The sequence below is a fragment of the Esox lucius genome, chromosome 17, assembly GCF_011004845.1.
Source record: "Esox lucius isolate fEsoLuc1 chromosome 17, fEsoLuc1.pri, whole genome shotgun sequence".
Taxonomy (NCBI): domain Eukaryota; kingdom Metazoa; phylum Chordata; class Actinopteri; order Esociformes; family Esocidae; genus Esox; species Esox lucius.
The window spans coordinates 31794925-31819637 of NC_047585.1; the positions used below are offsets into that span (position 1 = coordinate 31794925).

Consider the following 24713-nt stretch of genomic DNA (forward strand, 5'->3'; position numbering starts at 1 on the left):
TTTGTAAACCCTGGCTTTTAAGTATCCCAAACCGGCTGCCCTGAAAGAGACAATATCCCTGCAAGTGAAAGTGAGACATTGTTGCAACTCCTGTGGGGTGAGGTGGACATTGTTAAGAGGCATGGAGAGAATGAGCGTTGGCCTAGTCCAGGATTCAGATGGCAGGGTAGTGTTACTGGGTATCTTAAAATGGAATTCCCTGATTAGATCTATCACGGCAAAACAGATAAATCCCATTCATACCACGCCTGAATCCCACCAATTTGACCATGCTGTGAATGATATGCCAACAATTACCTGTTGTATAGAAACGTTCTGCTAACTTTTAGATTTAAAGTCAGTTCCTTCTTTTTGATTTGGTTGATGATCATGGTATGCATAGATGAGCCTAATCATGTGACTAACAGTAACGTGCACATCTCTGGCCCTAACCACAGAGCCTCTCCACCCTTTGTGTGCAGGTGGGGAGATAGACTGTGTAGATAAATATGGCAATACTCCTCTTCACGTTGCTGCTAAGCACGGCCACGAGCTGCTGATCAGCACCCTGATGACTAACGGGGCTGACACGGCTAGGTGAGACACACACACACACACACACACACACATACACACAGCACGGCCACGAGCTGCTGATCAGCACCCTGATGACTAACGGGGCTGACATGGCTAGGTGAGACATGCACACAGCACGGCCACAAGCTGCTGATCAGCACCCTGATGACTAACGAGACTGACACAGCTAGGTGAGACGCGCACACACAGCACGGCCACGAGCTGCTGATCAGCACCCTGATGACTAACGGGGCTGACATGGCTAGGTGGGACACACACACAGCACGGCCACGAGCTGCTGATCAGCACCCTGATGACTAATGGGGCTGACACGGCTAGGTGAGAGACACACAGCATGGCCATGAGCTGCTGATCAGCACCCTGATGACTAACGGGGCTGACATGGCTAGGTGGGACACACACACAGCACGGCCACGAGCTGCTGATCAGCACCCTGATGACTAACGGGGCTGACACGGCTAGGTGAGAGACACACAGCATGGGCATGAGCTGCTGATCAGCACCCTGATGACTAACGGGGCTGACATGGCTAGGTGGGACACACACACAGCACGGCCACAAGCTGCTGATCAGCACCCTGATGACTAACGGGGCTGACACGGCTAGGTGAGAGACACACAGCACGGCCACGAGCTGCTGATTAGCACCCTGATGACTAACGGGGCTGACACGGCTAGGTGAGAGACACACAGCATGGCCACGAGCTGCTGATTAGCACCCTGATGACTAACGGGGCTGACATGGCTAGGTGGGACACACACACACAGCACGGCCATGAGCTGCTGATCAGCACCCTGATGACTAACGGGGCTGACACGGCTAGGTGAGAGACACACAGCACGGCCACAAGCTGCTGATTAGCACCCTGATGACTAACAGGGCTGACATGGCTAGGTGGGACACACACACACAGCACGGCCACAAGCTGCTGATCAGCATCCTGATGACTAACGGGGCTGACACGGCTAGGTGAGACAAACATACACAAAAGGCAAGTGTAGGTTGGAAAACGTTATTTGTCTCGTCTCTCCTGAGTGAAGGACATTAGATCAGTTCTCAATGCTTATGCAACATATTGTTTTTCGTAATAGAATTAGCAGCAAGGTAATTCACATTTCATCTAGTTATGTGTGTGTTACATATTTGAGAAGCTGCAGTCAGGATTATATTGTTTCTGATCTGTTTTTCCTGTCTCATCTTCCTCTTTCCATCTATCTGTCTTTGTTGGTCTCTGTCATTCTCTCTCTCTCTCTCTCTCTCTCTCTAGGCAAGGGATTCATGGGATGTTTCCATTGCATTTGGCTGTGCTCTACGGGTTTTCAGACTGTTGTCGCAAGTTACTCTCCTCAGGTACGGGACCTCCTGTTCCTGGAGATATAAAACAAATGCATAAATAAATGTGATGACTTTTTTAAAGGCCTGCTGTCTGATCTAAAAATAAGTAATGTCTTGTAGCAATTATTGTGGCCTTTGTTACTTATGTATATTGTTTTATTTTAAAAAGATTTCTACTCATTTTCTCATCATGGGTTATTGTGTGTAAATCCATGGCATTTTCAAACAAGACCTTCTGTAACTATCTGTTGGCCCTCTACCGGTGTTCTGTTAGGTGATTTGAATAAATGTCGGCGGTTCACACTGGCCGTTGTTCCGTCCCGATGCAGTCACTCTGTATGACATTCCTGTGTGGTGTTGTTGCTTCCTGCAGGTCAGCTGTACAGCATTGTATCATCTCTGAGCAACGAGCATGTGCTATCAGCTGGGTTTGACATAAACACCCCGGACAGTTTGGGGAGGACCTGCCTGCACGCCGCTGCCTCAGGAGGGTGAGGACAGACCGCTGGAATGAAAAGAGAGCTTTTTTTTGGGTAGTTGTTGTTGTTTAACATTCTCACGCTGTCTCTGTTGTCCCTTTGATGCAGAAACATTGAATGTCTTAACCTGTTGTTAAGCAGTGGTGCTGATTTGAGTAAAAAGGACAAATTGGGAAGGTGAGTGGTCAAATTCTCATATTCTGAAAACGTGTTTTCCGTCAGTGCTGTTCTATTTGCTTCGGCCTGTGAATGTGACTCCTCAGTCCTCTCCTTTCCTTTCTCTTCCGTGGCAGAGCTCCATTGCACTACGCTGCGGCGAACGGGAGTTACCAGTGCACCGTTGCCCTGGTCAGTGCTGGTGCCGAAGTGAACGAGCTGGACCAGAAGGGCTGCAGCCCCCTGCACTATGCTGCCGCCTCGCAGACCTTCCGCCGGTGAGACATGCAGATGAAACAAAGAACGCGCGCACACACACACACACACCAGCGTAGCAATACCAGACCTCCAAAATGTTCCTAACCTTTTGTTTTTTGTTTTAGTGTCGACAGACATTACTCAGTCGGGCACCAGAGTGAAGAGAGGGCAAAGGAGGCCTTTTTGTAAGTCCCTTAGCCATTTCGTAGTGTCATAATTCTCAAACATGAAAACAACGAACCACGCCCCCAACATGACGGCTTCTCCGACGATTAGAACTGTTTAGGAATGTGTCATTGTGACCTGACATGACTTCCCCTCTGTATGTGTAGTTGTTTGGAGTATCTACTGGACAACGGGGCCGACCCAGCTCTGAGGAACATCAAGGGTTACAGTGCAGTCCACTATGCGGCAGCCCATGGAAACAAGCAGAACCTGGAGCTGGTGAGTCAGTTGGGGGTTAATGCGGGTGTGTTTGGGTGCATGTGTGTTTGGGTGCGTGCGTGCGTGTGTGTGTTGCAGACAGGCAAGGCTGAATCATAAGGGAATCCTGTCTAAAGAGCAGGACTAATGAAGTCCATATCGCTTCAACTAGTTTAACAGTTGTCTTTCACCGTTCAATGTTGTCACGGATTGGAAACATAATCGACTGAGATTAATTTAGTAAATCTAGTTTGAATATATGTAACGTCTGAAGGTGGAGTCAGGATACAGGTGCAGGTAAAACGGAGAACTTTACTTATTGTGACAAAACATGACATTAGAAGAAATGTTGCAGATGGCAACTAAACCCAAAGATCGACAACAGGCAATAGGGTATCACACATGTATTGTTTTTTGGGGGGTTTTGCATGTCAGAAATTATTTTCCAAACAAACACATTCTTTATTGAAATTATCCTTTAACATCCACATTACCCTTGAAACATAATGTAATCTAATTTCAAAGTCGCTCTGGGATCATTCCTAATGTGAGATGCAAAAAGGAACTAGAATCTGATTCCCCTAATTTGGTGGAGATTGAAGGGGCCTCCAGAGTTGGCCATCCCTGAGACCTTGTGGACAGCTTTTAAGCTTATGATGGAATATCCAAATTGTGATTTTGGCCTATAAGGAGAGAAGGTGACTGAGACGTCAACGGGCACGCATTATCCACCATCGGCTTTTCTTATGAGTGGTCCATGGGTGGTCCATGGGTGGTCACACTGACACAGGGCTCGTTGCTAATCCCATTGAACAAACAAAAGTCTGCAGTTTGCAGTATAGCAAATGTGTCCTTTTCCCTTTGTCTCCCACAGCTCCTGGAGATGTCGTTCAACTGTCTGGGAGATGTGGAGAGCAGTGTTCCAGTGAGCCCTTTGCACTTAGCCGTGAGTACAATACTCATCTCTGGACCAACATTTCATGTTCCCTGTACTCTTACTGGCATATAGAGGGTAGATTTAAATTTAAATTAATATATTACACACATTTTATTACTGGCCCCTTTTCTTCCTGCAGGGTTAGTTCACATTTGGAGTGAAAGAACTGTCCAACTCAGTGATCCAGTTCATTAGCACTTTTAATGACTCCTGTTGTCGTACTCATCAGTTTCACTGTGTTGGGGTGCTTGTTCCCCTTGAATCCAGGCGTATAACGGTCACTGTGGGGCGTTGGCGGTACTGTCTGAGACACTGGTGAGTCTGGACATTCGGGACGCAGCGGGCCGCACTGCCCTCTACCTGGCGGCCCAGAGGGGTCATTCTCAGTGCGTGGAGGTACTGCTCTCCCACGGGGCCTCCTGCCACGTCAAGGAGCGCCGACGCAAGTGGACCCCGCTCCACATTGCAGGTGTGTAGAACTGTTCCTATACCATAATGGTGTACAGCGCACAGGTACATGGGCCACTGTAAAAAGCGGTCATCAACATATACCCTTTGAAGAAAGATAGTAGAGCCCGCCCTTCCCCCTTGGCACCTTCATCTCAGCCTTGCAGAACCAAAACGTAGGCTACATAGCTCAAAAACCATGCCGCCGTTTTCATCTTTGTCCGCTACAATATTAAAACTTGTCCATATGGAGGACATTCACATTGTAGGATTTTCACGTTAGGCATACTCCGGTCTATTTCTCCAGCAGCACTGTCATACGCGCAAGGCTGTGAAGGAGTAAGACTGGTGCTGAAGCATAGAGTCAGAGTTTATGGCCCAAACAAATTGTTCTGGCTACAATTGTATAAATCTTTTAATAAATGTTATCGACCAAAGCCAGTTATTACTGACAAACTGAAACGCTGCTGCGTGCGTACGCTTGACTCACTATTTGACTGTCTCTTTCAGCTTCCAACGGCCAGACTGACTGCCTACTCATGCTGGTAAACCGAGGGGAGAAGGCTGACATCATCGACATCGTTGACGTACAAGGACAGTGAGTGACGGTCATTTTTCGATTATTAATATTGGGCAGTATGGTCACCCACTAGAATGGACCGGTGGATGATTTCTGTACAGTGGATATAAAAAGTCTACACATCCCTGTTAAAATGCCAGGTTCTTGTGATGAAAAAGAATAAGATAAAGATAAAATCACGTCAGAACGTTTTCCGCCTTTAATGTGACCTACAACGTGAACAATTCAATTGAAAAACAAACTGAAATCTTTGAGGGGGAAACATTTTAAATTAAAAATAACCTGGTTGCATAACGTGCACCCCCTTAAACTAATACTTTGTTGAAGCACCTTTTGATTTTATTACAGCACTCAGTCTTTTTGGGTAGGTGTCTATTAGCATGGCACATCTTGACATGGCAATATTTGCCCACTCTTCTTTGCAGAAGCGCTGCAAATCTGTCAGATTGCAAGGAGATCTCCTGTGCACAGCCCTCTTCAGATCACCCCACAGATGTTCAATTGGATTCTGGTCTGGGCTCTGGCTGGGCCATTCCAAAATGTTAATCTTCTGGTGAAGCCATGCTTTTGTGGATTTGGATGTGTGCTTTGGGTCGTTGTCGTGCTGAAAGGTGAACTTCCTCTTCATCGTCATCTTTCGAACGGATGCCTGAAGGTTTTGTGCCAAATAATTCATAATTCCCTCCACCCTGACTGAGGCCCCAGTTCCAGCTGAAGAAAAACAGACCCAAAGCATGATGCTGCCACCACCATGCTTCACTGTCAGTATGGTGTTCTTTGGGTGATGTGCACTGTTGTTTTTGCGCCCAACATACCTTTTGGAATTATGGCCAAAAGGTTCAACCATGGTTTCGTCAGACCACCACGTGCTTTTGGGGGACTTGATGTTTGTTTTTTCAAACTTCAGCTGGGCTTGAATATTTTTCTTTGTAAGAAAAGGCTTCCGTCTTACCACCCTACCCCGTAGCCCATTCATATGAAGAATACGGGAGTTTGTTGTCACATGTAGCACACAGCTAGTACTTGCCAGAAATTCCTGCAGTTCCTTTAATGTTGCTGTAGGCCTCTTGGAAGCCTCCCTGACCAGTTTTCTTCTCGTCTTTTCATCAATTTTGGAGGGACGTTCCAATCTTGGTAATGTCTCTTTTCTGCCATATTTTCTCCACTTGATGATGACTTTCTTCACTGTGTTCCATGATATATCTAATGCTTTTGAAATTATTTTGTGCCCTTCTCCTGACTGATATCTTTCAACAATGAGATCCCTCTGATGCTTGGGAAGCTCTCTGTGGACCATGGCTTTTGCTCTGAGATGCAACTAAGAAAATGTCAGGAAAATCCTACTAGAACAGCTGAACTTTATTTGTGATTAATCAGAGTCACTTCAAATGATGGCAGGTGTGTAATGACTTGTATTTAACATGAGTTTGAATGTGATTGGTTAATTCTGAAGACAGCCACATCCCCAGTTATAAGGGGGTGTGCACACTTATGCAACCAGGTTATTGTAAGTATTTTATTTATTTATTTTCCGAAGATTTCAGTTTGTTTTTCAATTTAACTGTTCACATTATTGGTCACATTACAAGTGGAAAAGTTCTGACATTATTTATCTTTGTCTCATCCTTTTACATCACAAAAACCTGGCCTTTAACAGGGGTGTGTAGACAGAAAAAAGTGGACTCATGGGGACGTTTTGCCGGTCCCCATGAGGCAAAAGTCAATATCCGGTTTAGGGTTTAACTTACAATTCATTTTATAGTTAGAATTGGGGTTTCTTTAAGGTCATGGCGTTGTTGATTAAGTTTAGGGTTAAGGTTAGGCGTTAGATCTAGGTAATGTTTAGGCATAAATATTACTTTATTGAGGTTAAGGTTAGGTTTAGATTAGGGTTAGGTTAGGGTTAGGGTAAGGGTTAGGTTTAGGGTTAAGATTAGGGCAAGGGAGCATACAATTTCTATTTTCTGGTCCCCATGAGAATAGCCATACAAACGTACGTGTGTGTGTGTGTGTGTGTGTGTAGGACGGCTCTGATGCTGGCAGCTTTGGGCAGTCACACTGACTGTGTCCACATCTTGCTGGAGAAGGGAGCTGGGGCTGACACTGCCGACAGACGAGGCCGCACAGCCCTACACAGAGCTGTAAGTGTCGCCACCATTAATGCATGCTGGCCCTAACCGCCCTGTGTCAATACGCTCTACAGACATTATGAATCTTATTTCTGGAATGGAATTTCTGGGAACAGATATTCTAAATATTGTAGAATCAGAAAATGACAATAATCAATCGGCATTAATAAGGGAATAGTGTCTCGACATTTATACACCAGAGATTATTTTGGGTTCTATTAGTGAACAGTCTGGCTTCTGTTGTCAAATGGAAAAGCTGCACCCTATCCCCCATCAATGTGATCAGCATTCCTCCAGCCCATAAACCACTGGTCGGCAACTAGGTTTGGCCATGGGACGGAATAGTTTGGAGTTAATACTACATAAGGCCTTTGATTTGTGGAGATGTACAGTAACCGAATACACAGATTACATGTAGCTAGCTAGATTTCCAGGATAAACATCATGTTCTGGACATTACGGATGCATTTATTCTACTTATACCACAGTTGACAAGAAACAATAACATTAACACAGATCTACCAATAGAAATAAAATGTAAAAAAACATTTAATTCCAATTCATGCTGATCTAGCTGTTAGTCCTATGACGGCATCATCGTTTGTTCTACAAAATATTCAGTAACTAGCCAGAATAACAGCAAAGTAGCTGAATGTGCTTTTGTTTGAGCTGTTAAATGTCCAATCAAAACACTCCTGCGTGTGTACAGTATATATTAGACAGACAGGCTGGCAGATTCCAGAGAATATTCTTATTTGCTGCATTGCTGTCTGAAAGTGTTGTAATCTGAGAAACACATGCAATCAGATCAGCAAATACATTCTGTATTTCACCAGGATATCGGCAGGAGAAAGCAGCTCCAGCTGACTGAATATCCAGCTCACACTCGGTGTTAAACTGTCGTTGGTGTAGCCTACACTGATTCAGACATGTATAGTTCAATATTACCAAGCAAGATCCCTTCCAAAAATGATTCATCCTAGTCGAGAAGTAATTGCATTGTGTAATGTCAAGTTTCGTAACCAGCTTCTGCCTGGACCTAAAACAACTTTAGCGACCAAAAGAGAAGGACATGCGGGCTGGTTCCCGGGTAGCCTAACCATGCTTTAACTCTCGGGCCTTCCTCCAGGCGGTGATGGGCTCTGAGGACTGTGTGTCGGCCCTGCTGGAGCATGGGGCCTCTGCTCTGTGCAGGGACTCCCGGGGGCGTACCCCCTTGCACCTGGCAGCCTCCTGCGGCCACATGGAGCTTCTGCGCAGCCTGCTGCAAGGTGCCACATGCATCGACCCTCTGGACTCCATTCTGGACTACAGTGGATACACCCCTGCCCACTGGGCCGCCTATCACGGTGAGACACGCACACATACACACACAAAACAAACTCTCCAGAAAGGCTGCATATACCTGTAGTGAATAATTCGCAAAGAGTTTTTGTGAAGTGTTTTCTGACATCTTTTTATTTATTTTTATTTACTTTCAGGGCATGAGGACTGTTTGGACGTCTTACTTGAAAACAAACCATTTAGTATCCAGGAAGGAAACCCCTTCACCCCATTGCACTGTGCTCTGTGAGTACAACCACTGGTTCTACACGCCCTGTTTGGTCATTATCAGAGCTTTGACAAATCTAGTGGACTCGCTGACAGGAAAGAAAACGCAACACGCGCAATCTACGTAGATCTACATTTATATTCATTTAGCGATAAGACAGGAGTGACAGGTGTTTGAGTCCAGCTGAATGTTGATCTAATGAGGTTGTTTTCTCACCATTTGCCTTGTTCAATCCTAGAATAAATGGCCATGATGGTGCTGCTGAACTGCTGCTAGAGACTGTTGGAACGAAAATGGTGAACATCAGAGATGCTAAAGGAAGGTGTGTGTCATGTGTCTCTTTGTTTCTGCCTATGCTTTAATACTTCAGTCATGTGGCAAAAAATTACAACCCTTTAAATGTTTGTTTTTCTTTCTTATTTGGATTCATGGATATTTGAGGTAAATTCTAACCACGTTCATTGGCTAAACATATAACAATTTAACAAATCGCACCAAATTCAGGCCGTGCTGACCGAAAGATGCTCATAGAAGTCTCTTAGGGGCAACATCAAGGGACAGTTTTGCGGACACCAATTAAGCCAAATCCCGGACTAAAACAAACATCCCCAAGGGATCTGCAGGTCTTTTTTGCCACAATCAGTGTTGAAGTGCATTAGTCTGCTGTCATTTAAAGGAAGCTCTCATAAATGTTTATCTAGACACAACTGATGTGCCTGATAACATCTGTGTATAGTCCAAAACTACTGGGACAAAGTGCTCTGTAAAGCATGGGACAATAAAACTACTGGGACAATGAAAATGTAAAACATGGAGGTGGTGGCATTATGGTATGGGGCTGCTTTACTGCCTCAGGCCTGAGTCAAACATGAATTATTGTGGAGAATGTGAGGTCATGTGTCAAAAAGCTGAAGCTGATCCACCAAACATGGATCTTGTAACGGGACAATGATCCAAAATCTAGTTGAAGGGAATGTTACATATCAGTATGTACAAATATGTCAAAAATACAACATTCCAGGGGGTCTACTTACTTTTTTACATTACTGTTGAGTCTTTTATTAGACACTTATCCAGACAAACCTAGTACATTCATTATAAAATGGCCAGGTCAGTCAACCTCATAAGTGTAGTAGTAAGTACATTTCATTCTTCATAAAGAGGTCAAAATCAGTGCTTGAAGAGTCAGACAAGGGCAGTGGTTTTTTGTGTAGTATTGTGGCTTGCTATTATTGCTCATATGTCTGCTGTGTCTGACTGGTTGTGGCTGCCCCGGGCTCTGCCTGAAGGACCCCATTGCACGCAGCTGCTTATTCAGAGAGTGTGGCTGGACTACAACTGGTCCTAGTCCAGGGGGCAGAGGTCAATGCGGTGGACACCGCCGGTCGCTCTGCGCTGATGGTTGCTGCCGACAATGGACAGACTGCAGCCGTCGGTGAGTGGCCAGAGATGAGGAAATGTTGTTGTTATTATTGCACCTTGTAAATATGAGAACTGGCAATTTAGCGGCCTTATCAGTTTTGTTCATATAATTTGCATTTTGCGCATTTTTATGAGTTGCATAATCATGGACAAAACATCACAAAGCAAATCCTGCCATAACACTTGGAGGAAGGTTGTTGTCAACTGTTCTGCAGCCTAATGATGATAATGATGATGATGTGTGAACCCAACAGAGATCCTGCTGCACCAGGCCAAGGCAGACCTGAGCCTGCTGGACGTCAATGACAACACTGCCCTACACCTGGCCTGCAGCAAGGCAAGACCCTGTCACATACCCGGCTGACGCGGCTCGCTGTGGGGCGCTGGGAGTGTCCGCTGTTTGTGCTTCATTTAACGATGTAAACAAACAGGACTCTGAGCCCTGTTCTGGCTTGGACAGTGTATGCTAACCCTGGTGTTTTCCCCCCACAGTCCCATGAGATGTGTGCCCTGTTAATCCTGGGAGAGATCAGCGACCCCTCGCTCATCAATGCAACCAACAGTGCACTGCAAATGTGAGACCTCATCCCAGCGATGCAGCCTTTCATTAACACTTTCATTCACACCATTCAACCCTGTAAAAAGCCCCTGCTTCAGCTCTCTCTCAGCCCATTCAGACTCTCACACTGTGACTGCTCGCCCGTGGAGTTTGTATGAGTCAGAGAGCTTGGGCTGGATAAACCGTAAAGACCGTTGGTTTACCCAGGCGCTCTGATGGTCTCCCTCTTCCTCCCCAGGCCCCTCCATATCGCAGCCAGGAATGGTTTGGCTACGGTGGTGCAGGTACTGCTGAGCCGCGGAGCAGCCGTGATGGCTGTCGATGAGGAGGGTGAGTCACCACACTGTCTGTTACCCTGCTCCAGACCAGGGCCGTGTGGCCATTTTGTTTACCCTGCTCCAGACCAGGGCCGTGTGGCCATTTTGTTTACCCTGCTCCAGACCAGGGCCGTGTGGCCATTTTGTTTACCCTGCTCCAGACCAGGGCTGTGTGACCATTTTGTTTACCCTGCTCCAGACCAGGGCCGTGTGGCCATTTTGTTTACCCTGCTCTGATCTGCACGCTGCTTCACTAGCAGGTTGTTATTGAGAAGTGCAAAAAGGGAACTGTTGTTATTCCTGACTGTGGGTTATGTATGGAAGGTTTAACCCAGCGTGTGCTTCCTATCCTCCTGTCAGGGCACACCCCAGCCCTGGCCTGTGCCCCTAATAAGGACGTGGCGGACTGCCTGGCCCTGATCCTCTCCACCATGAAGCCTTTCCCCCCCAAAGACGCCAGCGCTGCCGCCTCCTTCGGCCTCAACCTGCTGAAGCACTGTGGCATCGCCGCCTGTGGGCCCCTGCCGAACGGCAACCTGCGCCACGCCTACGCCAAGGAATGCCATGGCACAATTGGCTTGGATAGCTGCTTCACCGAGTGAGACCGAACCCCACCCTCCCGATCCTGTCCCCTTATATCTCTAACTAGCCGGATCGCCCCTCTTCAACCCACTACGGTCCGGGGGACGGCCCCCCTCCCCCTTTCTAACACACACAACAGAATACTTAGAAGTGCGTGTTTGTGTGTGTGTGTTTGGATGTGTGCGTGTTTGGATGTGTGTTTGTGTTCGAAGAAAAACTAAATCCCTGATGGGTACAGTCAAACCTATATGCAATGATTTGCCTCTCTCCTCTCTGGCACCCTCATCATTGTCTGTGTCTGTCGTCACTAGCATGGGCTTAGGACAGAGCAGGTCACAGAGTCCCTCTCAATACTACCGGCAGAACCATTTTAAATTATTCTCCCCCAAGATCATGACATTATATTAAGGTTCTGTTGAATTAACTGATTCATAAGCATGTGATGAGCTAAAGATAGTCTAATTCTAAATTCGATTTCAGTTCTTGTGAATTTTTGATACTTGCACTACAGCAACGAATAAACTTACCTCGCATATCCCAGTAGAAGAACGGTGCCTCGCCAACCTCTGACTGAAACTGGTGCAATATGCAGCATGTGTGGGTATTTCCCGTGCTGTGCCTCTCTGAAGCTGACCATGAAGCCGTGGTAGAGCTAGGGAACGACAAGAGAGGGTTAGACAGTGGCTTAGTTTGACTGTACAGTTACGGGTCTGGGAGAGTTGAGAGTTCTGCAGGAAAAAGGTGTTTGAAAACAAGTGGTGACAAACTGGTGTCTACTAACGTCAAAGTCAGTACCAAGCAGCTCCCTCTGGCCGAGGCCACCGGTGTGACCCCTGACCATCCACCAGGCCAGTCCGTACTTGTATTGACTGGGTTTATCTGTTTCTCCCCCTCTCACAGAGACCATACTAAAGTGAGATGTTGTGGGTCTTGCCTGAACCCCACTCCCACTTGTCACTGTTGTAGAATACTTTGGCACCTTAAAAAAGGTGTTTGTTAGATGTTTTGGGATATTTAACTATGTTGTGCCTATGGAATACTGAGAATTACTGAGACAACAACCCCTCATCCCCACCTAGTTTATGACCTCTGACCCCCCCAAACCCCCCACCCCCCCCGTCTTCTCCCTGATTATTTGAGACTTAAAAAGAGAACAATTCCAGTGGGACATTAACATGGTCATTCAGATGTTAAGAGAAATGGGTTTAGCACACATACTGATTGTGGTATAAGCTATTTTTGTTGTTGCAATGTAAACGGTGGTCGTGTTTACTTGTGAATCGTGCGTCAAATACGTTTGCACAACAGGGCCATGAATCCTGTAGGAATATAAGGAGAAAATCCGTTTTCGATATAGCTGCTAAAATATTGCTGCCTTTCTCTTTCATGGATTGTATTCACGGTTTCCGTCAATGCGGGTCTAAATGTAGTTTCATTTTATTTATACGTTAATAGGAGTCGGAAGCAATATTTTGTCACATACAGCCTTCAAATTCTTTGAGCAGCTTTCTTGTTGGTCTTGTTTCTTACTGAAGTGATTCAACCAGCATATGCATACCATCTTTGTAGTTGGAAGCAAACTATTTGGAGCTGTTTGGAGGATAGTTAGACCAAATGTGAGGACAACAACAGTACACCTGACACAAGGCTGAGTCCAAACATTACACTGTTGATTTTGTGTATTTTGCATTCACTTTAAATGTTGCAGCTGTCCTTGATAATGATATCTGAAAACGATGTGTAATAATTCAATGACATTACAGAAATATTCCAGGAAAATGTGGAGTAGGGTCAGCAGGATGAAAATAATGAGCGTTTGATTGAGGGGAGTAAGCGTTCTCTTCAAGTGGCCATGTGTCTTTTCAGAGTGGGCACAGTCGTTTCAGTGCACTTTTGACTCAAAGAGGAGTCTAACTATTAGGTGATTCTTTTTATTTAGATCCTAACTGTGCTTTTGATGAACTAGCAAGCAAATACACTTGTTTGTATTCCACCCCATCACACACTTTCTGTAGTTCTGTACTTAAGCCAAAATCAGCCCATTATACATTTCAATCTGAATCCCATTGACTAATTTATCAAATCTAATCTTTCAGTGTAAGGCTTTCACAAGGGAATTTTGAAAAATATGTAATTTTATTGCACATAGTAAAGGGTCTTGTGTGCAGCAAATGTTCTTGACATTATTGAAGAATAGGCGTATTCTGTTCAGAACACCCAGGGTATGATACCATGTCATCTGTTAGCTGTACCAAAACATGATGATAAACCTGACGCTGTATAGGACAGGTGTTTAATCATAGGGAAATGTGAAAAGATCATTTGGACTCATTTTATGCTTGTTGGACATCAACAAGGTATTTAAAATCTAATCTCATTATAGTCCTTTTTCAAAATACATTGTCTTAATTTACAGCATTCCGTTCACAGAAAATTGACATTAGCTAGCAAGATGGAGGTACCCAAGTACCATTCGTTTGTCGGTCAAACCCATACAGCGCAGAGCTGGGCTTTGACATCTAGCATGTCATATGTTGTTGCGTTCCAGTTTAGGCACTTATCCTATTCCAAATAACGAAAATGACTTGCATTGTGCCTCCAAAGTATTATTTTTCAATTGGAATGCATACCTTCTCAAATATTATTTAATTGAAAGGAACTGTGTTTTTCTTGTCTTTGTATTCTTGGCAAATAGCCATACTTAACATTAAAAAAACTGTCAATTCAGTTTGCACATCATGTTGATAGACAGACCACTCCACGTTGTCAACAGTACAGCCAAAAATCCCCAATGAAAGGGTTGTTTTCCATAAAATAGCAATTCGGCACTTTTTATACTTACCTCAAAGCTTTAACAACACACCTCATTGTCCCACTGTAGATCCATTTATTTTTGTTATCTTTTGCACATTACTGGAATCAATTTAGTTTTAAGTGTGTCAGTTGATAAAGCTATTCATGGAAATTATGATGAACTGAACGTAATTCAGATTATGTTCACTCTGTTGTATTTATTTTGGGGGGGGTTTTCTTGTGGTAGTTGTAAAAATGACATAAGATTACAGAGTAAACTTGATTCATCAGTATTTGACCCCATCCATGTACTGAATTTTTTTTGACCGGACATTTTCTTTTAAATCAGTGGTGTATGGTATTATTAGGATTTAGCCTATTTACCATGTGTATGTTTGATTTTACATATGTAGTTAGATGGTGAAATTGTAGAAGTATTGGGAATGTACCGCTGCATATTTGCTCATAACAGCACATTTGACAAAGTAAGGCTGACACTGAAAACAAAAAGACCTGCATTATGTTGCTACGGTTATTTCCTAAAGGCTACATTATGTTTTAAACTTATTTTGCTTTTTTTGTTTAGATGACAATCAACATCGTAAGGGCTTTTTATTTTAGTAAATGCTTTTCAGAAGTACTTTAAGAAGTGTCTTTCAGTATTTTATTTATTGAAATTTCAAAGAATCCCAAAAAGTATTCATGATTTCTTTTTTACACCCATTTTGAAGTACGTGTGCTCCCATTTCTCTTTTGGGTCAACAAGAACACCATGTAGGCATGTTTGGTACCAATACCTCTATTGTGTGATACACTGAGAAACCTAAACCCCTTTTTCAGTTATGGTCTCTTGACATTCCTCCTTCCTGTCGTTAGTCGTGTAACCTAATGACACCCCAAGAATTGTTCTCTTTCAGTGGAATATCAGAACCATTCAGCACCTCTGTGGACGTGCATACAATAATGACTCCTCTTTTGATTATACAACACATCTATTTCTGAATCATATTGCTAACTGAGATTCACTGTCAGTTCCTGGTGCATTCAATCATATGGCTGGGATGGAACTGTTTAAAAAGAGAAGAAGAAAAAAATACAGCTTATCTTGCACCTATTCCATGGCCAGTACTGGGATTCCAGAAGGTATTTAATGTCAAAGCCTTTAAGAAAAAAAAAAAAGAGATGACAAAGTCAATATCCTTTACATGATGTAGGAATAGCAAATGCCAAAATTAGTGTTGTTGTTGTTCCTCATATTTATACTAATATGCTGAAAAAAATGATGATTGTATTAAGCTACCTGAACTTTTTGTGTCATTTTACATAAGCCTTTTTATATGATGTCAGAGAAGGTTTAGTGCAATGACGTGAGATCACTTCGAATAGTAAGCCATTTAATAATGTTGTTATTGAGTTCATGGGTTACTTACTATGTTAATTATATTTCTTGGGTTGGTTTAAATATAAACATCCCACAACTAGATCCCAGTCTTTTATCCTATATTGTATAACAGTTGACCATGGATTTGATGTAGCCTAAAGTTTTGTTGTTGTCAGGCTGGTTAGATGTGACATTGAAAACAAACACCTTTTTAAAACAAGTTTGACTGAATCCCTGATTGTTCAATGGATGCCCAAAAAGATCATAGTAAACAGTCGGGAGGTTATGAACTTCGTGATGTACCCCAAGCCTCTCTGCTTCATCTATTTCTCCATTCCGTTTACACTGTGGACAAATATTAGGCTAATATTGTGATTTTTGGGGGCAATAGAATGGTGGAAAGCATTTTAGTTTTCAATGATGCAACAAAAACCTAAAACTGGACTTTTTTCACTCAGTCCTGACCCAAAGCACTTGTTTCAAGAATAAGCACTTCTGTATATTTAATATCTCTATATGTATGTGTGTATTAATTTATACATATGTTACTTATGTAGATATTAACTTATATTTAGGTAAGACAGTGGAGAGATGAGTAAATGTACTCGTGACTTATCTATACGATTGTGAGTGTGCGTGTGTGTGTGTGCACGTGAGGGCACTTGTTTGAGAGACGCACTGTTTAATTGGAGGGGCGTGTTTCTCTTTGGGATTAGCATAGTGCTATGAAAGGTTGAAGGTCACCTGACGGTGTGCAAATGGGCACAGCACAATACATTCAGAACACAACAGTATACTTGCACTGCCTTTCATTGAGTTGCCAAAAAGCAGGGGATGAAACTGATGATTTAAGAAATTTTTGATATTATGTACATTTGCAGACATCTCAACTGAGCCATATTAGTCAATTGCTGACAAAAAAGGTGAATGTATGGTCTAAATTAAAGCAGGGGTTTTGGTAGAATACCTGACATTTTCCGTGCACTGTTCAACAAGAAGAAAGTTATCCAAACTATAGGAAATTTAAACAGCGTCTAACAAATACAGCACCATCTTTACCTCTGCCTTTTCCTCATGCATACATTTAGCAGTAGAGTATTACATCTTTGATATTAAGGGATGGTTTAGTCTTTGTCATTTGAGCCATTGAAATGTATTATTGCATTCAGCAGGAGGGTTAGCCCAAAAGTGTGTACCCTAGCAAAGCCTTACGTCTGTCCGCAATAGCCTCGCTCCAATATCATCATTTCATTTTTATTTCCTCTGGTATTATTTTGTCAACAATGGGCACTTGGTCTAATTGCTGAGCCATGCCTCCTTTTTAACAGTGGACTCACCATTTATTTGTAATTTTTTTATCAAGATTGCCTTACAGAACATATTCATTATTTTCTTGGTAGCTCATTTGTGATTTACATTTGGGAACGCGTCCCTTTTTGTCAGATATCAAAAGAGTCAACCTTAACACTCGATGCTGTTACCTAGACCTGTATGTGCCACATATGTCCCCGTTTGTCGTTCTGTAAATAACGTGTCTTCATGTTCAATGGAGATGTCCAATTGGGTCTTCAGCACATACAGAGAAACTGGGTTTAGGTTGTGGCTGCAGTTCCTACTGTTTGGGCTCCACGTACATACTACAAGATGATGTTTCCCCAAGCGTCTGCAAATAAAGGGATCATGTTCTGCATGTGTTTATTTTCTCAGTCTTAATTTTAGGCCTACTCTGGGAATAATACACACCACATTGTCATCTCAATCAGTTTCATTTAATTGGGCTATGCATTCGATCTTACGCTTTACATTGTTTAGTGTGTGTACATTTTTAAAACTAGCCCTCTGTGGCAGTTCAACACACCACCCTGGCATTACAAGGGCTATGGTGTTACAGAGTGAGCTACACTTGAGATAGGTGTTTATAATGATATGCACAAGGGCATAGGAGCAGGGTGAAACCTCACTGAATAATTAGAAAAATTAGAAAAAACATTTCATAACAGACTATGTTAACAAAGGGTAACATAGTACACTTACATATGTAGTTGGCCTAGTGGCACATACTGTTGTTTGTGATCTGCATATAACCAAAAGCTTGAAGAAACTACCAGACGTTATGATCTGCAGGCCTTACATCAAGGGAAAAAAATGATTCTTTATAATTTATCCTTAATTCCTTTGGAGGATTTCATTCTGGATTGTGTTAACATATATCAACCAAAGTTTGGTTAATGCCTGACGAAAAGTTAATATCAGGATGGTATGAAATGTATCTGCTTGGAAAGTCTTTAAAAAAATATAGAAAATGGATTAATCACAATAATATCTTACAATGGCTTGAATGGCAAAGATGAACAACTTTCTGATAATGCTTTAAATAGTTGTAATGAGAGACATGGATGCTTTGGGCAGGGTGGAATGAGGTCCATAGTATTACGTCATTGTTGATGTGTGTGGTGCAGGACTTGGTGCGTTTTATTTGGGAGCTGGATCGACAAATATGGCAAAGTCACTAGTATGATGTAAGACCCCAATGTTGCATTGCACAAAAGTAGTCTGAGTACTGTTAACTGTTTGGAAGAAAATAACTATTGCAAATTATAAGGAAAAGAAAAGTTTCATTAATTTCCATTTTCTATCTTAAAAAACAATATTCAGGGTACTAATGGATTTTGGGCAGCTGATGAAATGTTACAATGAGATGTGTGAGTGGAAGGGGGAGCTGAAGTACAGTGGGGTCATGGTCAAATTAGAAAACACACTTTTGATGTAGTGGCCTAATGTAGCTGCCTTTTGTTTTGATGAGCACCGTGGTCCCATATGCAATCAAACACTTCTGTCACGCTTATTAAATTACCTCTTAATTAGGTGTGGAAGGAATAGGAATAGGTGTGGAAGTAACTTCTGGGTTTCTTTTCCAGTGATCCCCATGGTTATGCTGTCCTCTGGGATATCTCCCACTTACCTCCAGGACAGTGTTGTCCTTTATTACTTGAATACCCATTGGATAAAGGCAATAGCTAGGCAGTTAACCTTTTTGTCTTATTCCCATTTGAAAGAATTCTTTGAAGTATTGAGTATACCATAAAAATATTTTCTTGCACAGCACACAGTTGAATTATATCTTCGTCATCAGCGGTGTGTAATGTTAATCTACCAACAAATTCTATAAAATGGCTCCAGTTGACAACAAAAAACAAGTTCATAAACATGTAGGATGCATTACACAGATTTTACAAGATATACTGAAAATGATACAACTGTCTAGTTAAAATCAACATTCGATTATTAAATTAAAACCACCTGTCACCGTAGGTTTATAAATCCATGAGTTAAGCACACGGAAGTTCTTCCATGATTTTAACGGCTGCATGTCTGCTGTCCTGTCTCTATGGAGACAATGTTAAATAGATGTTGATGTTCACATGTGGTTTAGTTTTTGATTGCTTTCATTATTAAATTGTCGGTAACCAGGTTACCATCCAATATTTTTATGCAAGTAAAGCCTGATGGAGACTGAATGTGGGTTGATACACTTTCCAGATTTTGACAAAAGAAAATATGCTAGACAAGGTGGGCTCTTTTTTTGTGTAAAATGAACAATGTGAGAAAGGGCGGTGGCAATGCCAGTATGTGCAAACATTGATATAATAACCACCATATCAAAGTCAACTTGGTGTCACAGTATGTTGTGTGGTCCTACTACGACTCAGGAAAGCATGCAGTTATAAGGCTACAAATGAAATGTTATAATGAACTTTAAGTGCGATCAAAGTGCATGGTGATGAGCTGGAATGCTCCTTACCTGTAATTAGTGAGGCTTTTATTTTGGTGACATGATCATTGATTCATAGGTGTCCTTTGACAGATACAAATAACCTTGAATTTTATCCATACTAATCTCATCTGTAGTCTGTGGTTAGCTTACCCACATTGTATCCATGAACTGTTGGCTATAGTGCATGTTCCAAGATCAGTGTAGACATACTTGCAATTTAACTGTTTTTTTGACAGAAATATTGATAGAGTTGACAGTGCGATGGAAACAACAGATTGAACTTTCTGTTTGTATTTGGTACAATTATCCAGAACAATACAATGGTGTAAGCACAGCTCTGGTGGGGAAATGCACATATTTTCTTTGACATGAAAGTCTTTTGACAGTTTGATGGAAACCAAACATATCCTGTATAACTTCTGCTAGATGGAAAATATTACATGTTTGTAGTAACAAAAAAAATCAAAATTATTGTTGAAGTGTTTGTTCCACTTGGCATCTGTGTCTTTGTTAAATTGACAGAATAAAAAATGCAAATCCGAATTTACAGTTGGGATACAGTGGGGATAATGTATCACAAAAAATAGTCTTGTTAAAGAATAAAGAAAATACAGTATATATGGACTCCACAGACTTTTGGGCTTTTCTTTGTCGGACACATGTAGTCATGGCACACAGGGGTAACGTTCTTTTCTGCAGTACGACCCCAATAGGTTGTGTGACCTTTTACTGTCTGAATTTGGTTTGGTCCTGAATTAACTTGTGAACTGGTTGAATAGTTTTTCTCTTTTGAGCCTCTGTATATAAAAGGCTTTGTAACAACATATAGCTATGATCAAACAATGCTAACTGTTGTTTGAATTTTCACCCTTTCTCTAAAAGTAGTTGGCTGCTTTGAAATACTTCAGGGACAGTTTTAAACACCAATTTATTTACTTTGTTTGTTTTTGTTCTCTTAAAGGGTAGTTACCAAGTTGACCCCTTACTCAAAAATATTTTTTTTCTACAAAGGGTTGAAATTGCTTTTTTAGTGGAGAGTACACTTTCTAGTGTGTGGCTCTGTTACTTGATTAGCTGTAAGGAGACATCTAACAGCTTACCTCAAGATGTTACGTCTCAATGATTTTTACCTAAGCCAGTGAATTTTATTAATGTATTAGACCTCATTGGGGAGTCATTTGATACATATTATGCAACGTGACAACCTTTTTGTTACTTTGATTTGATTATTGCTTTATGACTTCACTGCTTCTTTGACAGCTACCCATAGGATGGAAAATACAAATAGGCGAATAAAGATATTAAATATTACAAATACATTTCCATTACAGTAGTATTCCTTAATTGGCAACCCACATATATAAATGTCTTGGGGGGGGGGGGGGGTAAAAAAAGTACCTTATTTGTGGGAGTTGTGTGCATTTTATATATTGGTTTGGGGTGGAAATTGAAGAATGTTGTTTTAGCACTCAGCTTCTCAAACTACCTAATACAATCCTGACTGACTTTGTCCCCATATAAACGGGCATACAAAACTGTGCTGTTAGAACCATTGAGCAAATAGTAAAGTTCTTGATAGATTTTGGTCTTCCATTCATGCCAATTGAAAGCCTTATTGTTGAAACACATACAATCACTGAAAGGGTTAAGCAAAGCAAGTGAGCCAGTGTTGTTCATTCAAACCACAAAACATGGCACTGATGCCACCACGCTTTCCATGTGGTGTACTGGAGAAATTAATTGGCTGGAGAAATACTTTAAAGCACAAATCCAAAGAAACACTTGTGCAGTTGTCATGAATCCAAACATCTTTTGGATGTACAACTTGACTGTATTTTTCCCCTGCCCTTGTTTGATTCTTGCCTTAGTCTTTTCAAAGGAACAGCCACTCTTAATGGACCTGAACAACACCGTGAAAGGGTGTTTAGTGGGAATTCATAACAAAGCAATATTGGCAAGTGCACTTTGGTGTTCTAATTACAACATCACAAAAAATGCACTGCAGACGAAGTGGTGTGTGGCGATTGTAGATTCACTTCAATATAGTGAATTATTATAAAGCTGAGTGAAAAGGACTAATATTTGTGACGTTTTTAGTACCATTTTAGCAGTATATGTTGATTTGTTTAGGATGTAGTTGGTGTCTGTACATCCCCTTCTAATAATCTTTTTCAAGTATTTGAAGACAAATACAATAGACTTAAGATAATCAAGAATGAAATGTTGTAGCTTTGACATTTTAATAGCTTGTTTGTATGCAACCCCTTTAATTGGGCATCTATGTATGTGCTTGTGTATTGATATTGATCATTCTCTGCATTGCCATATGTTCCAAGTATAATATGTGATCTTCAAAGTAACATCAAGGCACTTGGTTCAGCTGAGGTAGTGATAGAACATTGTATTTTGTGGACATGAAACACAATGGATCCCTATACCGGAGAACTTAAGGATACTTTTTTTTTTAGAGAGTAGGTATATAGTTCTGTGTTCTGTGTGTGCGCGTGTGCGCTTGTGTGTGTAACAATTTGGGCAGTTTGCTGTCACGTCTTCATTAGTGTGTATGAAGTCAAGAATGTGAGTGTGGGATGGCAATATGAACTGCTATCTGCAAAAGGGCAAAGAATGTGTGTATTCATTCTTGTCTGTTGTACTTCTTTACACAATTTCCTGGTTTACAAATACCATAAAGAATATTGGTTTGTTCCTAATTGGTAACATGAAATACATTCCCTGTGAAACACTGATGTTTGTAAGAATCTGGTGCTATGGTCTGTACTAGTTTTTGGTTTAGTCATTAAATTTGATTATTTTAATTTGAGCAAATTTTAAAATTAATGATAACGTGAAAGGTTAGGCCTACTGGTTTCTAATACAACATCCTATGTGGAATGTGGGCAGACTAATTTGCATTAATGGACCTTTGAATAAAATTTGAGAAATATAAATGGTATAATTCAAAGTTTAATTTAGTTTGCAGTGTCCTTTGCCTTAACAGCCCTAATTATACATTTTATTCTGGATACATTTGCCTTTTTTCAGGAGGGCAGAGTGGTCTTGGTTTGAAGTCATTGGACATTACTTTGTATGATACTAGGGTTTGTTTAGTCCATACACCAGCCAGGAGACACTTAACACAGGCCTTGTCTGCGGGCTACAACATTGGATTATTATATGCTTGGATTGTAGCATGTCCATATTGCCTGTACTAGAATATCATTGGCTCCTGATTTCGCTGCTTTTTTCCTCCACCGTCTTTGAAGCAGAGGGTAGAAGTTAGGAATTGGTCAATAATTGTAAGTTTGGGATGACACTATTAGTTAAACTTGCATATCCGTTTGTGTTCCGTAGAATGGATCGGGTATGCTAAGCCAATGTTTAGGAAAGCATGTTGACTTCCCATGTGACTTCAGTGTGAACTGTGGGTGATCATGAAAATGTTGTGCTTCATTAAGGCCTAACTATACATTCAGGTGGTGCAATGTGAGGTGGTGCAATGTGAAGGAAAAACGCATGAAATGCTTCCTTTCAGGACTTTTGTCAATGCCTCCCTTGCACTGTAGGCTGTTTTGAAGTAAGGTTGGGCCACTGTGGCCTGATGGAGTGCTTGAGCATGCCTGCATTCAGTATTGTGTATTTTCTAGAGCCTTCAGTTGCTTAACAAAATATATAGGTTTTACTAGCATGAGATGAAGTACATTATGCTATATTAAATACATATTACCTCAGAAATATATCAGATTACAATTAATTTAAATAGAAAATTCACACATCTAAAGTTTAATCTCATTAGTAAGATACTCAAGTCCATGCTATTACTTCTCATGTAGTTGATATGATCATGATGTTCTGTTTTGCCTACCTCCTTGATGCACAGCTCATCTGTCTTCTTAGCTCATAACCACCTAAACTAGGGTCTGAAATATGAAAGCACTTTTGATCTCTTTTGATCCAAATGACAAAAAAAAAAAGCAAGCGTGTGTTTGTGTGTATGTGAGAGTGCAGTTGTAACATGAAAGGAAAAATAATATATCACAACCACTGGAATGTGAAGCCAAACTGTATTCTGATCAGAATGAAATCTCTTTAAGGTCTAACTGTTGTAGCATACACGTGGCTTGTGTCTGTGGTACATGTGTGCTATCCTTCAGATACTTGTTGTAACAAGGTACTTTATGACTGCTTTCTATGAACCCCCCCCCCCCAGAGAGTATCATTTTGCCCACCAGTAATCATCCTGTTTTTCAAAGCACGGTGGGTTTTTACAGGACATGTGTAAGTTGAGCCATACATCTAAAAAATCGAGTTTACGGTTGTAACCGTTTGTACAACTACGAGAGATTGAGAGAATGTGTGTCTAACTTGATTACAAAAGCAACAAATAACTAATGCTCTTATTTCTGATCTGATGATGGATATGTGACACGTGGTGTTTACGTGTGAAGGGAAATCGTATTGTATCCAGCCTTAAGCCTGTATAAAAGAGAAATCTAGACATTAAATTATTAATTTGTCATACAAACCCCCACCGACCAACATTTGACATTTTGAAGCAAAGGAATGTCAGATATAGTAACCAGGGTTAGAAACCCAAAAATACTAATTCAGACTCCCCTTGCCCACCCTTAAACAACTCCTCTCCTTGCTCATAATTTTATGTGACAATGCAATTCCTGAAAGCACCTTGCCTTGTTGTATCTTTAAGTGTGCTGGTGAATGGTTGTTACAAAATGTTACATGTATAAAAGACATGACTAGGATTATTTAAGTGAATCAAACGGCGTAATCTGCATTGACCTTTCTGACATTACAGGAGAAACCTAACAACCCAAGGCATTGAAACCTGATCATTTTTTTGTTTTGTTTTTTTACAATGTATGCTGCAGCCTATGAGTCTTGTCATTCAGTGTTGTGGCTTAGGATTGGTTATGTTTAAATAAAGTGCTATTGCTTAATATAAATCTACTGTGTTTTTTTCCTTGTTTTGTTTTCTCTTTTTACAGTTTAATACA

At 41.5% G+C, this 24713-nt stretch overlaps 1 protein-coding gene across 1 annotated transcript in view; it reads left to right on the forward strand.

The window, feature by feature from the left end:
• The window catches only part of LOC105017093 (serine/threonine-protein phosphatase 6 regulatory ankyrin repeat subunit C), a 49103-nt gene extending 24447 nt beyond the window's left edge, over positions 1–24656 (forward strand). The window contains exons 10-28 of the mRNA XM_010881435.4: positions 462–576; positions 1844–1926; positions 2285–2402; positions 2499–2567; positions 2684–2824; positions 2930–2989; positions 3137–3248; positions 4102–4173; positions 4432–4633; positions 5122–5209; positions 7215–7332; positions 8450–8669; positions 8802–8889; positions 9111–9194; positions 10162–10307; positions 10549–10631; positions 10787–10869; positions 11092–11183; positions 11531–24656. Of these exons, the coding sequence (XP_010879737.1) occupies positions 462–576; positions 1844–1926; positions 2285–2402; positions 2499–2567; positions 2684–2824; positions 2930–2989; positions 3137–3248; positions 4102–4173; positions 4432–4633; positions 5122–5209; positions 7215–7332; positions 8450–8669; positions 8802–8889; positions 9111–9194; positions 10162–10307; positions 10549–10631; positions 10787–10869; positions 11092–11183; positions 11531–11772 (2216 nt within the window). The 3' untranslated portion in view covers positions 11773–24656. The remainder of the gene's footprint in view (positions 1–461; positions 577–1843; positions 1927–2284; positions 2403–2498; positions 2568–2683; positions 2825–2929; positions 2990–3136; positions 3249–4101; positions 4174–4431; positions 4634–5121; positions 5210–7214; positions 7333–8449; positions 8670–8801; positions 8890–9110; positions 9195–10161; positions 10308–10548; positions 10632–10786; positions 10870–11091; positions 11184–11530) is intronic.
• The last annotated feature ends 57 nt before the right edge of the window (positions 24657–24713 follow it).